This window comes from Citrus clementina, unplaced genomic scaffold (genome assembly GCF_000493195.1).
Source record: "Citrus clementina cultivar Clemenules unplaced genomic scaffold, Citrus_clementina_v1.0 scaffold_5, whole genome shotgun sequence".
Taxonomy (NCBI): domain Eukaryota; kingdom Viridiplantae; phylum Streptophyta; class Magnoliopsida; order Sapindales; family Rutaceae; genus Citrus; species Citrus x clementina.
The window spans coordinates 42,989,036-43,003,013 of NW_006262201.1; the positions used below are offsets into that span (position 1 = coordinate 42,989,036).

At 36.1% G+C, this 13,978-nt stretch overlaps 1 protein-coding gene and 1 long non-coding RNA gene across 3 annotated transcripts; one reads left to right on the top strand and one right to left on the bottom strand.

The window, feature by feature from the left end:
* Positions 1-117: 117 nt before the first annotated feature.
* On the bottom strand, positions 118-5,451 carry LOC18042886 (RNA-binding protein 24-B). Of its 2 annotated transcripts, none has more exons than XM_024183920.1 (8): positions 4,432-5,451; positions 4,068-4,131; positions 3,776-3,905; positions 2,814-2,851; positions 2,472-2,702; positions 1,601-1,705; positions 1,416-1,514; positions 118-1,191 (listed from the first exon to the last, which is right to left on the bottom strand). In XM_024183920.1, exons 1-6 carry the CDS (start codon positions 4,660-4,662, stop codon positions 1,614-1,616), a joined length of 786 nt encoding a protein of 261 aa, XP_024039688.1. In that variant the 5' UTR covers positions 4,663-5,451; the 3' UTR covers positions 118-1,191; positions 1,416-1,514; positions 1,601-1,613. The 2 variants fall into 2 exon arrangements, with proteins under 2 accessions (XP_024039688.1, XP_024039687.1); XM_024183919.1 differs by having other exon boundaries at positions 119-1,191; positions 4,008-4,131; positions 4,432-5,450.
* A 6,985-nt stretch (positions 5,452-12,436) lies between these two features.
* Positions 12,437-13,668, top strand: LOC112097682. Its single transcript, XR_002905180.1, has 2 exons — positions 12,437-12,979; positions 13,217-13,668. It is a non-coding gene; the product is annotated as an uncharacterized LOC112097682 (long non-coding RNA).
* Positions 13,669-13,978: the final 310 nt, after the last annotated feature.

Sequence of the window (13,978 nt, forward strand, 5' to 3'; positions counted from 1 at the left end):
TTAATTAATTATTCAGTGTAGTATATTTTTTAGCACTTATTATAAAATTGAGAACCCCAAATTTTCACTTTGTCATAATCACAAAACTAACCCTAATTGAGTATTTTTAAAAATTTTTTATCTATAGTCTAGCATTTCTTCAACGGCAAATCAAATCAAATCAAACTCACTTTCTTCTTCCTTACCTTTCTCTTTATTCTCCTAAAATCTTTGCTGCGCACCGAAGGCTTTGGAATTTTGATGTGTTTAAGTTCTAATGTATACATCTCACATGTTTAGCGGACGAGGCAGACCCAATACTTCCTCTTAGAAAACAAAGGCAGGCTTCTCCAATTATGTAACATGCTCATTTGATTTTTTATTTTAGGGTTCGAAATGATGAAGAATTTATACATGCAATTGTATGATAAATTTTTTAACATAACTAATCAAATTATGCCATGTGGAAATAGGAAAAAAAAACTACAAAATTAATCGATTCTTCGGTTCAAATGAATTCTCAGCTTCTTACGTTATAACTAACATTTGGGCTTTTAAGCTTACGCCTAATCGCAATGATATTGCTGTATTCGACTAAACCCCCTTGCCGGTGCTAAACTGGCAACCAGGCGCCTACCAATTAATCAATCCACAGATGAAATTTGATTTAGCAGACATTGCCAGGAGTGCGAATGCGAATACACACACACATATGTCTTTGAAATTAAATGAACCTGAAGCTTTCCCCATGTTTTGAGGACGGGCTCTCAGACCATAGACGTAACAAATGTTGAACGAGTGTCCAATAAAAAAACCCCTAGAGAAACTAATATGCACAAAAGTTTCAATGACATGTAAATACAATGCAGGTCACCAGAGAACACCTTGGTTCTATACACCCAAATGCTGGGACTACGCCTATAAAAGAATCATAAATTGATTCTAACATGTCTGTTTTGTGTTGTCTTTTTGAGCTTCTTTTTACACTGTCTTATTCCTACATGGCTGCTAAAATCCCCCGTTCTAGCATCCATCAATGCATGGTTGCATGCCGATACTCATCCTGAGCATCAGCAGCATACGAACTATGAAGTTTTTAGATACACTAAGGTAAATGAAGAGCACCCGCGTCTTCCATTTTCCTTCTCCACCCATATGGCACGAGAGCGACTCAGACAATAGACATCTCTGGTGAAAATGACTTTGGATGACCTGCATAATGAAAAATGAGTAAGATTTAGGTTTGACGAAGATTCTTAAAACAGTATAACAGCAAAATACACACAGATAATGAAGAAAAAAGAAGGAAAAAAAAATAGAATTATCTTTCCCAATCCTCTAATCCCAATTGAAGATACCAATATAAAATTATATCATATTTACGAATAACCAGAGAGCTAACAGTAAATCTACAGGAGTGAAGAAGATAAATTTACCTCTAGAATGCAAGAAAATTAATTTGCAAGGCTAGATCCGAAGCCCGCCACTCAAGTAGCAGTCCCACTACTCTTAGTCCTGCTGCAATCTAAGGATACCTGAAAACAAACAGTCCAACCATATTTTAGTACTTGGTAGCAAGATGGGAGTGACAGCATAACTCGAGAGTTTAAATACCACAGACCTTGATCAACCTCTCACCCAGTTGTTTGGTCAGAACCGCCACCTTGCATGAACTGAGATGGAGCAGGAACTAAAAATTGATGTTGTGCTTGTACAGGAGGTATACCTGATGAAGCCAATGAAATATATTGATCGGGTCTATTTTACCTAATATTTTTCTTTATGAAACACAATATACTAGATTTTCAAGTTAGGATTTCTCAATAATCAGGGGTCTCCTCGTTGACATTTAATCTCTCCTTTTCTCCATCAAGAACCTAAGAATACTGCTCTGTGCTCTCCTGGGGTAGGTTCTCTTTCTAACAGCCTTTTCAGGTCATCTACCTCTTACCATTTTAACTTCGCTTGGTTATGAGTTTCAAAATTCTAATTTACATTCTTAAGGGCTGAGATATGTGCTTAAGACAAAGTAATTCAACCTTGATGTACCACTCACACAAAAGACTTTAGCATACTTGGCTATTTTCTGTTTAGCTACTGATTGGATATGAAACCTAGATAAAACAATAAAGCTTGACTTTAAAATTTCAAGATTCTCCAAAACAACTCCATCAACCTAATTGAATCCTGGAGTAGCATGCACCGGCAAAATATTAAAACTCAAAGGGGACTATATGTTCATATTCATATAAATGATGGTCCAACAATCTTCGATAAGTGCGCGTTCAGTGGATAAATAAATCTTCATAAAGCATTATTCAGCATAAAGTGTTTCGTCACAAAGCAGGTGATCCTTTAGTCACACGGATTATGAACTTGTGTGATACGTATAAAGAGGCTCTAACATCATTGGTGTATGCCAGTGTTTGGGGCAGGATGTAAAAAGAAAAATCATACTTTCAATATATGGTTTCTAAGACAATAAAATTTACCAGTAGGATATGGTGCTTGAACTGTCGGCAGAGGTGATGTTGTGATTGCATTTAAATTTGGTCCACCGAACTGCATAATCTGATGACCAGGCATTCCATATCCCTGCACTGGTGTATAAGCATGGCTTCCAGGGATTGTTTGACCCAGTTGCCCATAAGGATAGACAGCCGTGTTGACTGTCCCAGGTACTCCATATATTGGAACGTACTGCTGGTATGGATTGTAAATACTACCATTAGGACAAGAACATGCAACAGATAGAAGTAATCAGCACAGCAAAAACATTAAACCCTCAAAATAAGTAAATTTTGATTGCTCCAACCAAGATGGAGTACCATATACCTGGGGGTAAACATATTCGGGTCCATATGTAGCATACCTGCATAGGTACGACAACCATTCAATAAACGGAATATCAATATTAACAAAACTTTGGGGGTAGATTGAGAATGTAGGTGTGAGAGATGACACTGCATGGAATAAATGGTGAATGTTATATACATTATCCATAGCATAGATGGGATCCAAGTGTACCATCTGCACTAAAGGCAACATTCTCCTATTCTATGAAGGAGCCATCCCTAGTACATCCAAAATAAACTAATAAAAGATAGACCTGAAAACTGAAACCAAGATTTATCAGTTTCTTTTATGGTTCTTATAGAAAAAAGAACATGATTCTTGCCTGTACAATAAACATTGAACTTGGGCACATATCATCTGCAACTACCACCTGCAATTACCAATCACACTATGTCACATCTCTGTAGTTTGGACCACATCATCAACCTTGAAATCTAGGGAAATGTTTAATTATTCCTAGAGCAACTTAAACCCTAAACTCACATTCAATTTTGTGATTGGTAAATGCATAAACTGGCAACAAAGGAAAACAGAATGATGGAAGAAAGAAATGTAGTTGCAAAGGAGATGTACCCAATTAAACTGAACGACTGCTAATCTTTCCACCAGACATAGGAAAGAATTGATGATCACATATTGACAACATAAGGCTATTAAGACACATTCACCCTAAAGCTGTCACTTACAAACAGATATAAAGGCCAATATAGGGAAATATGCATATCTTTCTCTACATGGAGTGCAGGGCCATGACCTGGCCGACTAAAGAGTTACTCAGTCAGTCAGTCAGTCACATGCAAGGCGAGAAGCTCTAACACTAAAATTTGCAAGTCCATTAGCTTTGACAAAAGCACAAAGGGAGGAGCAGAAGCCAAACTGATTCTGCTGTGGACTTTAGTAATTAACAAATTTTAATTTATAATCAAAACTTACAACTTACCCATAAGAAGGATACACCATTCCCTGTTGGTAGTTGTAAGGAAGTGGTTGCTGGTAGCCAAAACTTCCAATGTAAGGTCCCCGTGTAGCTTGAGTACTGCCACTGAATAGAGTAGCTGGTCTCAGACGTCCTACATGTATCAGAAAAGTAATCATGATGCAATAGATAATAGAACTGCCAAATGAAACATATGTTGCACATATAGGCCAACTAAACACAATAGATATGATACCATAGAGCACTTGTGGCCGAGGTCGCCCAAGTGAAGCCAAATTACAATTTGCTCGCCTACCATCAATGAATGGAGTTGGATCAGCACAGGCTCTCCTAGCAGCCTCTGGTTCTCGAAAAGTCACCTACACCCTCCATACAAATACAAACAGAAAACCAAGTCATTGTACAACCATGAATTTCACCTCACACATCAGCTAACAAGTGTCAACAACAGCAATCACTTGAGAATAACACTAACCAAGCAATAATAAGTATACTCTATCACTATTAATCTGACATTTGGCACTTTTTGATCATCCCAAATAGGATGCACAAATAACATCATATACCATTGCACTGAATTCAAGAGATCAGGCTGTTCCACGAAAATCCAAACTTGAATATACTGAACAAAATTAACCAGGATATCAATAACTACTCACAAAGCCATAGCCTTTGGATCGCCCAGTATTCTTATCAGTGATAACGACAGCCTCAAGAATCTCACCGAATTGCTCGAAATATCGTCTCATGGTCTCACTTTGAGTCTCCCAAGCAAGTCCTCCAACAAAGACTTTAGTGTAAGTGGTATCTCCAAAAGGAGAATTCAAATACTGAAACCCTGAACTCGAACTCGATCCCGAGCCAGGACCCGGAATCGACTGATAAGCCATCAAATATACGAAAAGGATAGATAATTACTATAAACAAACAAACAGAACAAGACTGAATGAAGAATCCTATCGATAGACACAGAGAAAGAGAAAGAGAAAGAAAAAGACAAAGAAAGAAGGAGAAGAAAAAAGATGATCAATTGGATAGAATCAAGTGATACTAAAGTAAACCCAATCGATAAAAACCCACATGATAAAGGAGAAACCCTATATAAACCCTTGAAATGGAAGATAAAATATACTAGGAATCCACAGAATTGAAAGGGAATCGAAGAAGAACATGGTGAGCTAACGCTTTGATGAAAAGATGACAAGAAAAAGATCAGATAAATAGGAGAAAAAGGAAAAGGAAGAGGAAAAACCCTAGATGGGCCAGCAAGAGTGGGTGGTGGGTATAAGTTTGTATGGGAAAAGTTGGTCACAGAAGAGCAGTTTGTAAAAAAGAATCTAAGAAGGTAAAATCGTGATACTAATAGTGGCTTTGGCAAATAATTATTTTTATACACCAGTAATAGGACTGTTGAGGAAGAGAAAGGATGGATTTGTTTTTAATCTTTTTCATTGATTCCGTAGCAGTTGTTGATGGTGATGATGGTGGCGAGCTAAGAGCGTAAGATGAAGAAGAAGGGCAGACTGGGTAGTCATGATTTGCACTGAAGAAACGCATAACAAAGTTGAAAAAGTATAATAACATTTCAATACCAATATTTTGCAAAAACTTCAAATGGAAACATAGTTTACACTTTTCCAACAAAATGCCCCTCCTGCTGCTGCTGCTGTAGTGGCGTCGTGAGTTTTTATTTATTTATTTATTTATTTTAAATTTCAATTTACTGTAGTGCTTTGGAAAATGATAAATTAGAATAGTATATTGTGTATATACCATTAATTCACCTTGCAACAACAGCAAGTCAGGAACCGCACGAAAAATAGAAACGTCATCACACAGGGCACACGACCTCCCGTCCCGCTTCCGTTCTCCACTTCTCCCTGATAACATAATGGACCTATTTGAAAAGAATGAACAGATCAACTTGATTTTTTATTTTGTCAAGAATTAGAGACTCTGAGATTATATAAAACGCAGGACACTCTTTTTGTCTTCGAGAGTTCTCAAACAAAGCAAAGCCAGATTGGGATTGTGTGGACGCGGGGCCCGCTCTCTAACTCTCTAACCCTATCTAATCTCTAAACCCTAATTTTCTTTTTTTTTTCTTTTCTTTTATTTATTTATTTATATTTTTTTTTTCACACGTCCGATAAAAGAAACTGTCCCACGCACCACACACACAGAAGGCAGAAGCAGAAGAACAGAGCACACGGAGCTAACGCGGTCTCTGTCCAGTCGGCGACAAATAATTTGCTTAGTATCTACAAAATCTGCTTTGTCATTTACTTCTGTACGATCTTATTTCATCTTTCTGTTTATAGTAGCGCAACAAGTTTGTTATTCCAGTTCGGCTTGTCCTTGTCTTTAAAACTACTTTGTCATTTACTGCTACGATCATTCAAAAAAAAAAAAAAAAAAATTAAATAAATAACTAACTACTCCCACACCATAAAAGCAAAATTCTCACAAATTTATTTTCATTTCACTAATTGTCTCAATACAAACACTGTCAGTGGAGGGATTAGAAGTAGGCAGAATTACACACAAGTGACAGCCGATCCAAATTGGACCTTTCGATTTTCTTATTTGTTACTTATTCCTTCTATTCTGATTTTTTTCAAAACCAATTGGCTCAGTCAATATTTGGGTTCAATATAAAATCACACCGAAATTTAAAAATACTTTAAAATTTGATCAAAGACAATTGATAACTAAGGGATAATTTGGTAATTTTGTAGCTTTTTAGAATAATTGATGTCAGTTGTGGCTGTATAGATAATTAGTTAAACGTTTAATAATAATTTTTTTTATATAAATGTTGTGAGCTTTAAAAGTAGATGTATGCGTTTAGTAAATTTTATTGTTAAATTACCGTAAAAATGTAAATGATTGAGTTGAACATAATACTAAATAAAATTGATTTACAATTTTATAAAATATTTTTAAATGAAATAAAAATTTTATAGTATTAATTTAATTTTATTTTTTGCTATCTTGATACAATTGATGATTATGATGATAATTTCTTTAAAGTTAATGATCTTATTTCCTAATTAATAATGATAATTTTATATTTTTATAATGAATATTAGGAATTGTATTCAATATAAAAGTGATTTTCAAAGTCATCTTTTTTAAAAAACTACTCATTTTTTGCTTTTCAAAATGTATTGTAGAATTTGGTGATTTTGCTAAAAGTGATTTGTAAAATAAATTTACCAAACACCAAAATTAATTTATAGCCTTTTAAAATCACATTTAAGTCTCCCAAAAGTAATTTCAAATGTGCCCTAAGTCTAACCAGTTTGGTTTGTATTGGTTAAATTATTTTCTAAAATTTGTTTCATTCAATTCAAAATATCAAACATTATTTTGTTTGATACTAGTTAAACATCATTACACAATTTAAATGGATAAGTTTACATTTTGTGAAGTATGGACTTTAAAATGAGTGGAGCTATTTGATCCCACTAATATACACTTTACACCTATTTCTTCACTACAGCATTAGGGATTTTAAAGATTTAAATTTTACTCTATGCACCGACTTAAATACCAAAATTACCCTTATAAACTAAAATCAAATAAATTTCCAAACAATTTTTCTTTCATCTTCTCTTGCTCTTTCTCTAGTGTTTGGACGATTACATCTCTCTTCCTCAATCAAATCACAATTGAACATGGTAGTTGAAGAAGAACTATGCCGGTTTATCAATGCGAAGAGAATAAAATGAAAAAAAAAAATTCAAAATGCTGTAAATATATATGGAGAATTTTTTAATTACCATTGATATTGAATAAAATTAGCATTTCAAGGTAGGAACATAGGTAATAATTGTTAATCCATAATGTAGATGAGTAAAATTATTAGTTTTTAATTCATGATATCGTGTCTTTTGTAGTAAATTATTTAATGGATTTTATGGTAATAAAAATAATAATAAATGAGTGTAAAAAATATTTTAGTGGGTTCAAATAGTTCCATTCTTTAAAAAATTATGATTGATTCATTTTATTATTCTTATTTATGCTTGCTTTTTATACTATTTTACGGAATGGGCATTTAGTATTTTGTCCGTATATATATTTATACAATTATACACTAATATACACAGACACGTAAAGGGTGTAAAGGGTAATGGCAACGGTGATGGAGCTGTCCACGCAACTAATTCGTAATGGATGAAGTCGCAGGCTGGCCGCGACAACAAGTACGTCATCATTATTGTTATTTATTTTTTTTCTTCTCATTTACAGTGGTTGGTATGATTTCATGAGAAGTTATCACCAATGCTCCGTCTCATTATAACAAAAACCAACTTGTGCCCACCCAGAAAACAGAAAGTCTTGAAGAACCAATGCATTACTGACAGGTTTCAACTTCATAATACTAACTTTTTTTTTTAATTTTTTGGGGGGTGAAGGGACGTATGCCATTAATTTAATTGGGCAACGAACGGTTTGGCTTTGTTTGAACCAGTGGCTAGGGTGAGGGTTTAAGGGGGTCCAATTACACCTGTTTTTTGGGGCCACGATGGCATTTTTGTATTAAAGTGTTGTAAGGAAAAAACACTTAATGAAAGAGACAGAAACATCCTTTGTATTCTTCGAAGCGGTTACGAAAATTTATATGCTCCCTGTGTCGTGGTCCCTTAACGGTTTAAGTAAGTAGTAAAAGGAAAACGATATTCTCACCAGTATAACATCTTTATTATTATTATTTTTTTATAATCCCACCAACTGTTTCACCAGAGCTTGGAAGAAACCCCTTTTATCTTATGATTTGCTTCAAATTTTTACTGAAATTCATGTACAGTTTGTACTGAAATCATATGAAGCATAACTGAATCCTCGGCATGATTTCATAATGCCCATTGCCTCGTGAGTTGGGTGAAAATGTGAATTAAGGATCCAATTGTCACGTGAGAATATCTCGCTCGTTCTAATATGAGAAAGTGTTACCTACTAAATCATTACTCAAATTACCCATTAGATCTTGTAATTTTGATGACAAGATTCACAGGAACACGAAAAAGAAGGCTGTAATTATGGGATTCAACAGCTACCTTGACTTGAGAACTTTTGCAAGTAGCCCCAAGGGACATGTGGCGGATGGATTAATCATTTACCAAGGCATCAACAAGTGTCCTCTCGAATGGCCTATACTTCCATCCTAAGTTCTTCGACTTCTCTGAGCTCAACTTCACCAACGTCTCTACATCACCGAAACTGCAATGACATACACAAAAGATAAGGACCGTACGGAAAATAAAAAGAAATGGAAAATTTATGGCAGCTGGGGTGTGCAGCTATTGATCAAGAGTCCCTTTTGGGTTTTGGCCACTGTACTGTACGTCTTCGTAATTTTGTTTTGGTGAATGGCGTTTGGTACCATTAGCCCACGTCTGCTAGCTTTTCAAAATATATATATATATATATATATCTCAAATGGGGATCCAGGACGGTGTTACACACTTATTTCACCCCTTGGGATAGTCGTAATTAATTAGGATAAACGCTCTTCAGCTTTTGCCCACCGCATCTGTCTTCTCGGACACATGCAAGATTGCATCAGCCGCATCACGAACATCAATGAATTAATGCGCGCATGCCATAGCTGCTGTTTCAGATCCATCTGGTTTTCATAATGTATAGTATGGTTTCCAGATGAAAAATCAATAGGCAAATTGCCAGCAGAAACTTATGTAGCTGGTAGTCATTTGTAGAATTATGACAGTCGGCAATAGTAACCTAGCTTAGCTAGGCATGATACACGCAGTTTCAGCACTTATTCAAAATCCTGTCCGAGTATCAACATGGAATGATGTGGTTGGTGATGAGAATAATTAAGAATTCATAGAAGTTTTAGCCGACTGTGATCATTGTGGGCAGCGCAGTTGGGTTTCAATTGATTATTAATTCTTGCTTTGCAATGTTGTATCATGGCATTTTCAAATCTAGAAATGAAAAGGAATAATTCTAGTGTAAGAGGACAGAAACCTCTCAAAACTCAAGTACGTTAGGAGGAATAAGCAGTTGAATTTCTTCGTGGATTGCAGCACCGGCCCAATAATCATGGATGGACAAATTGTCACTATGTTGAGTTCACCTCTTTTCACGCACTCCCCAAGTTTCAGTTTCTGCTATAGTTTTAGCGACACAATCAATACCATTGCTGACCGTGACCGATGTTCAGATGAACTAGGTTAGTTCGTCATGAACCATAAAAGAATGGAAAAGGATTAGTATGAATTTGATATGTTGGTTGAACACCTCAATTGCCTTACAAAATTCCAAGTCAGTCCAGCATTCCAAGTCAGTCCAGCATTCCTCATCCTTAGCCTGACCTTTTAGCCAATTGATGACACAGCCACAACCTTTTCCACTTTGGCTTTTATGCATGCATTTAGCACGTTTCTTGTACCAGTAACAGCTGGCTGCATTTGTTCAACCAGCATCAATATTATGACACTCTGTTTTTGTTACCAAATTTTTCACATGGATTGAAAAGGGACTCAGGTAGGATTCTTGCCTCTGGATTAAATGCGCTAACTTGAGAGGCTACTCGGCAGCTAACCATGGAAAACGCCTTCGCACCCTTCAATTGCGGAAAGACCCTCATAGTCTAGCAAATCAGTCTTGAAGAGATGCAGGGTTTTCATCAGAAGCATTGTCCAATTTCTTTGGATGTGCATTCTTCTTGTCGCCTGAAAACAAATTGCGGGAGTCAAGTTAATAGACAAAGTAAACGAAGAAGAGCGTGACAGTTAGATTAGAAACTTACTAGGGTCTCTAACAGTCCCATGGACAATGTAACCTTGAGAATGTAGAAATTGGACAACCCATGACGCCAGGTATTCTTAGTCACCTATCACACAAACTTTTTCTGTCTCTCCCATTTCTCTAATCAGTTAGAGGTCTGCTAGCTTCGGAATTGCACTTCTATGGCTGCCTACTGAGGTCCAAGTTGACAAATAAAAGAGAAAAGTTCTTAGGGTTGTTGATTATAACGTCTTTTTCTATGCTGGCATACATTTAATATCAAAATGCTGCCGTGTTTTGTGTCTGTTTGCTATTGCAAAATGATAAAGAAGTGAAAAACCTAAGCCTTTTTCAGACATTGACATCATATTATATTACTTCAGTCAACAATCATCTACCAAATTATTGATAGTGTCCAAAAGAATCAGCACGACTAGAAAGGGGTTTTATAACTAGTACAAAACCGTTGCTTGCATAGATGTATATCTGCTTCTAGAATATAGCACTGAAGAGGTAAAAACTTTTCCAGGTTCGACTTAATTTCAAACTCACTATGAAAGCAACTCGGTTACTTTTCAAAAACATGTCGCCATGTTTGGGTCCAATGTACCCACTTAGAACCAATTTCCAGCAAGAGCTTTAGGGTTGCTTGAGAGAATTGCTAGACTGTTGGTAACTGACACAAGAAGTGTAAGAACTACTTGGGAACATGTCATTTTTCCTAGAAAATTGAACAATTTTAAGATAGATGCTTCTATTGCATTCCAGCAGAGATCTTCAGCACATGTAATATAGATAATGAATGAAATAAGCAGGCAGACTGATGCAACAGAACTCTATGAGATATCTCGAATGCAAGCGACCTACAAGTGACCTAAACATAACCTATTAAGTGTCCTAATTAAAAATGGCCAACAAATGAGCTTCACCTAATTTTCAACTGCTTTAATATAAAGTTCACCAAGAAATTGTACTTCAGCCATTACAATACAAAGAAAATTTATTTCATCCATTCATTTACAGGAGACACAAAATAACATTGATATTCCAACTATAGATAGCATCTTCCTTGGAGGAAGATAGGAAAGCTGTTTACATAGTCTGGGACTAACTTTTACAAGCCTGCCTCAAACATGTAATTGAGAGAGCATGGTTTAACATCAAATCCCACTACGCTACTCTTTGTGCAGGATGCCGCTCTCTTCATAGTTCTTATCAGAATCATGGATGCTCTCTTCTAGTGGCCTGTACTTCCATCCCAAGTTCTGCAATTACCCTGAACTCAGCTTTACCCCCTCATCCACCTTGGTGAAGCTGTCATGACATGCATCAAAAAGCAAGAATATTAAATTAGAAGCCAAGGAAAAATTACAGAAGAAGTGCTGGCATCATAAACTCAACTTTCTCTTTTTTATTGTTCTTAATAAATGTACAACTTTTCGAATCAGGAAGCATAGCTGAGTCCAGAATTACCTTTTAGAGTAATCATAGTTTAGAAACATGATCTTTATCTTGACCGCCAGAGCCTGCATTCTGATTGCGAATGAAGTACATATATACCTTCTTTTTGCTTCAGGCTTTTCATATACAACCAAAATAACATCAGCGACATCACGTAAATCTACCAGGGGTCTATTTTTATCTTCCAGTGATTCATTTCCATCTAACATCCATTTCAAATCAGAGAATTAATAAGCTTCAACAAAGAAAAGAAAATGCTTACTAAGCATGCACAAAATATTTTTTAGCCTCAAATTCCTAGGATGCTTAATTAATAATTACAAATGCTGTTTCCCTTATTCTGTACTTGTTACTGATGTAACCGTAAGACATGTATCTCATTGTCCATTGCAACTATCTATGCCTACTAAATGGCTAAGAAACTTCCTAGGTTCAATGCTTTAACAAGATAATGTTGATGGCATCCTTCGAATTCACAATGTGGGAATTTGTATTTCACATCCACTAAGATGCATTTCCCTGGTTTACAACTAGTGTGCTTTTCAAGTTGGAAAATGATGTTCTCACCAAGTTGCGCACAAAAGTTTGCACAAAACGGTGCGTTTTGTGCAAGCTTTAAAAGGAAAATCACACGTTTGTTTTTCGAACATCACATGCACACCAATTCACAGGCACAAAACGGGAACCACACAGCAGCATATTCGTATTCCGATCTGTCCATACAACAAATCCCAGCAGCTTATCCAGTCAGTCACAGCTCCGTTCTACCTCATTCTCTCGACGCCATTCTTCCTGACTCTCCCGGCTATATGCTCCCTCATTCTCGCTGGATCTGTTTTGCCACACTCTCTCGGCTCCGTTCGCGCTCATTCTCGGTGGCTCCGTTCTCCCTCACTCTCTCAGCTCCGATCTCCCTCACTCTCTCGATCTCAGTTGCATCACTCTCTCTCCCCCAACACAATCGGCTTAACGCGGCTTGTTAAGGTCAGTGTTCAATTTATTGCTTTAATTTGTAATTAAAGATGCAGCCACTTGGATTAATTGAAGATTAATTAGTATGCTTTTTAGGCCACTTGGATTTTGAATGGTTATTGTTATTGTTGAGGGTGTAGTGATTTTAGGTTGTACTGATATTAGCTTTGGATGCTGAACGAATTGATTTATTTTGCCCTATTTCAGCTGTTGGTTATTGTAATTTGGGAATTAATTCTAATCATTCAGATTTTGCTAAAGAAATTTGTGGCCAGCATTCGAATTTGTGAAGTGGTTGTGTGCTTTGGGTAGTTGGCTCTTTTCATTTTCATCCGGGTAGTGGCTGTGTGCTTTGTTTAAATGGTGGTAATGGCTTGTGAATGCATTTAGTTGACTTAATGTGCTTGGAATAATTGCTTGTAGCCAATTTGATTTGGTTGCAAATGTGAAAGCATATTTCGGGGGCTTAAGTGATTGGAAATGTAAATTTATCGGTTGGAGGTTTGGATTGAATATGGCTAGATGATTAGGGAAAGCCTACTGAATATGGCTTAAGCATATTTCGGCCTCAGCCCCCAGGTATTATTGTAAAATATGTCCCACAAATAATTATATGTATTTTAATATGTATTGTATTTAAATTGTACATTCAACTAATGTATTAACTTCTCTTATTTGCAATGAAAATTACGTTTATGGAATTATGGTTGAAATATTATTTTCTGTTATTTGCAACTTTGCATTAAATTGTGTATAGTTTTCGGTTCACAAGGAAAATTTTGAATTAATTTCAATGGACATGGAACCTCAACCAAACCATTTTCAGCTGCAAATAAACATATGCACGCCAAAATCACAGCTGCAAAGCTGAACATTTCCCCCTTCCCAACCAAACCACATGCTGCTGGAAATAAACATATGCATGCCAAAATCACAGCTGCACAGCTGAACATTTCCCCCTTCCCAACCAAACCACATGCTGCTGGAAATAAACATATGCATGCCAAAATC

What these genes read in the sequence shown, in the direction of transcription:
- LOC18042886 (XM_024183919.1), bottom strand. Translation starts at nt 4,662, where the DNA reads ATGGCTTATCAGTCGATTCCGGGTCCTGGCTCGGGATCGAGTTCGAGT. An exon ending in TCGGCCACAAGTGCTCTATG is followed by an intron (nt 3,906 to 4,007) that starts GTATCATATCTA and finishes TGATACATGTAG; the next exon opens with GACGTCTGAGACCAGCTACT. An exon ending in CGAATATGTTTACCCCCAGG is followed by an intron (nt 2,703 to 2,813) that starts TATATGGTACTC and finishes GTCCTAATGGTA; the next exon opens with GTATTTACAATCCATACCAG.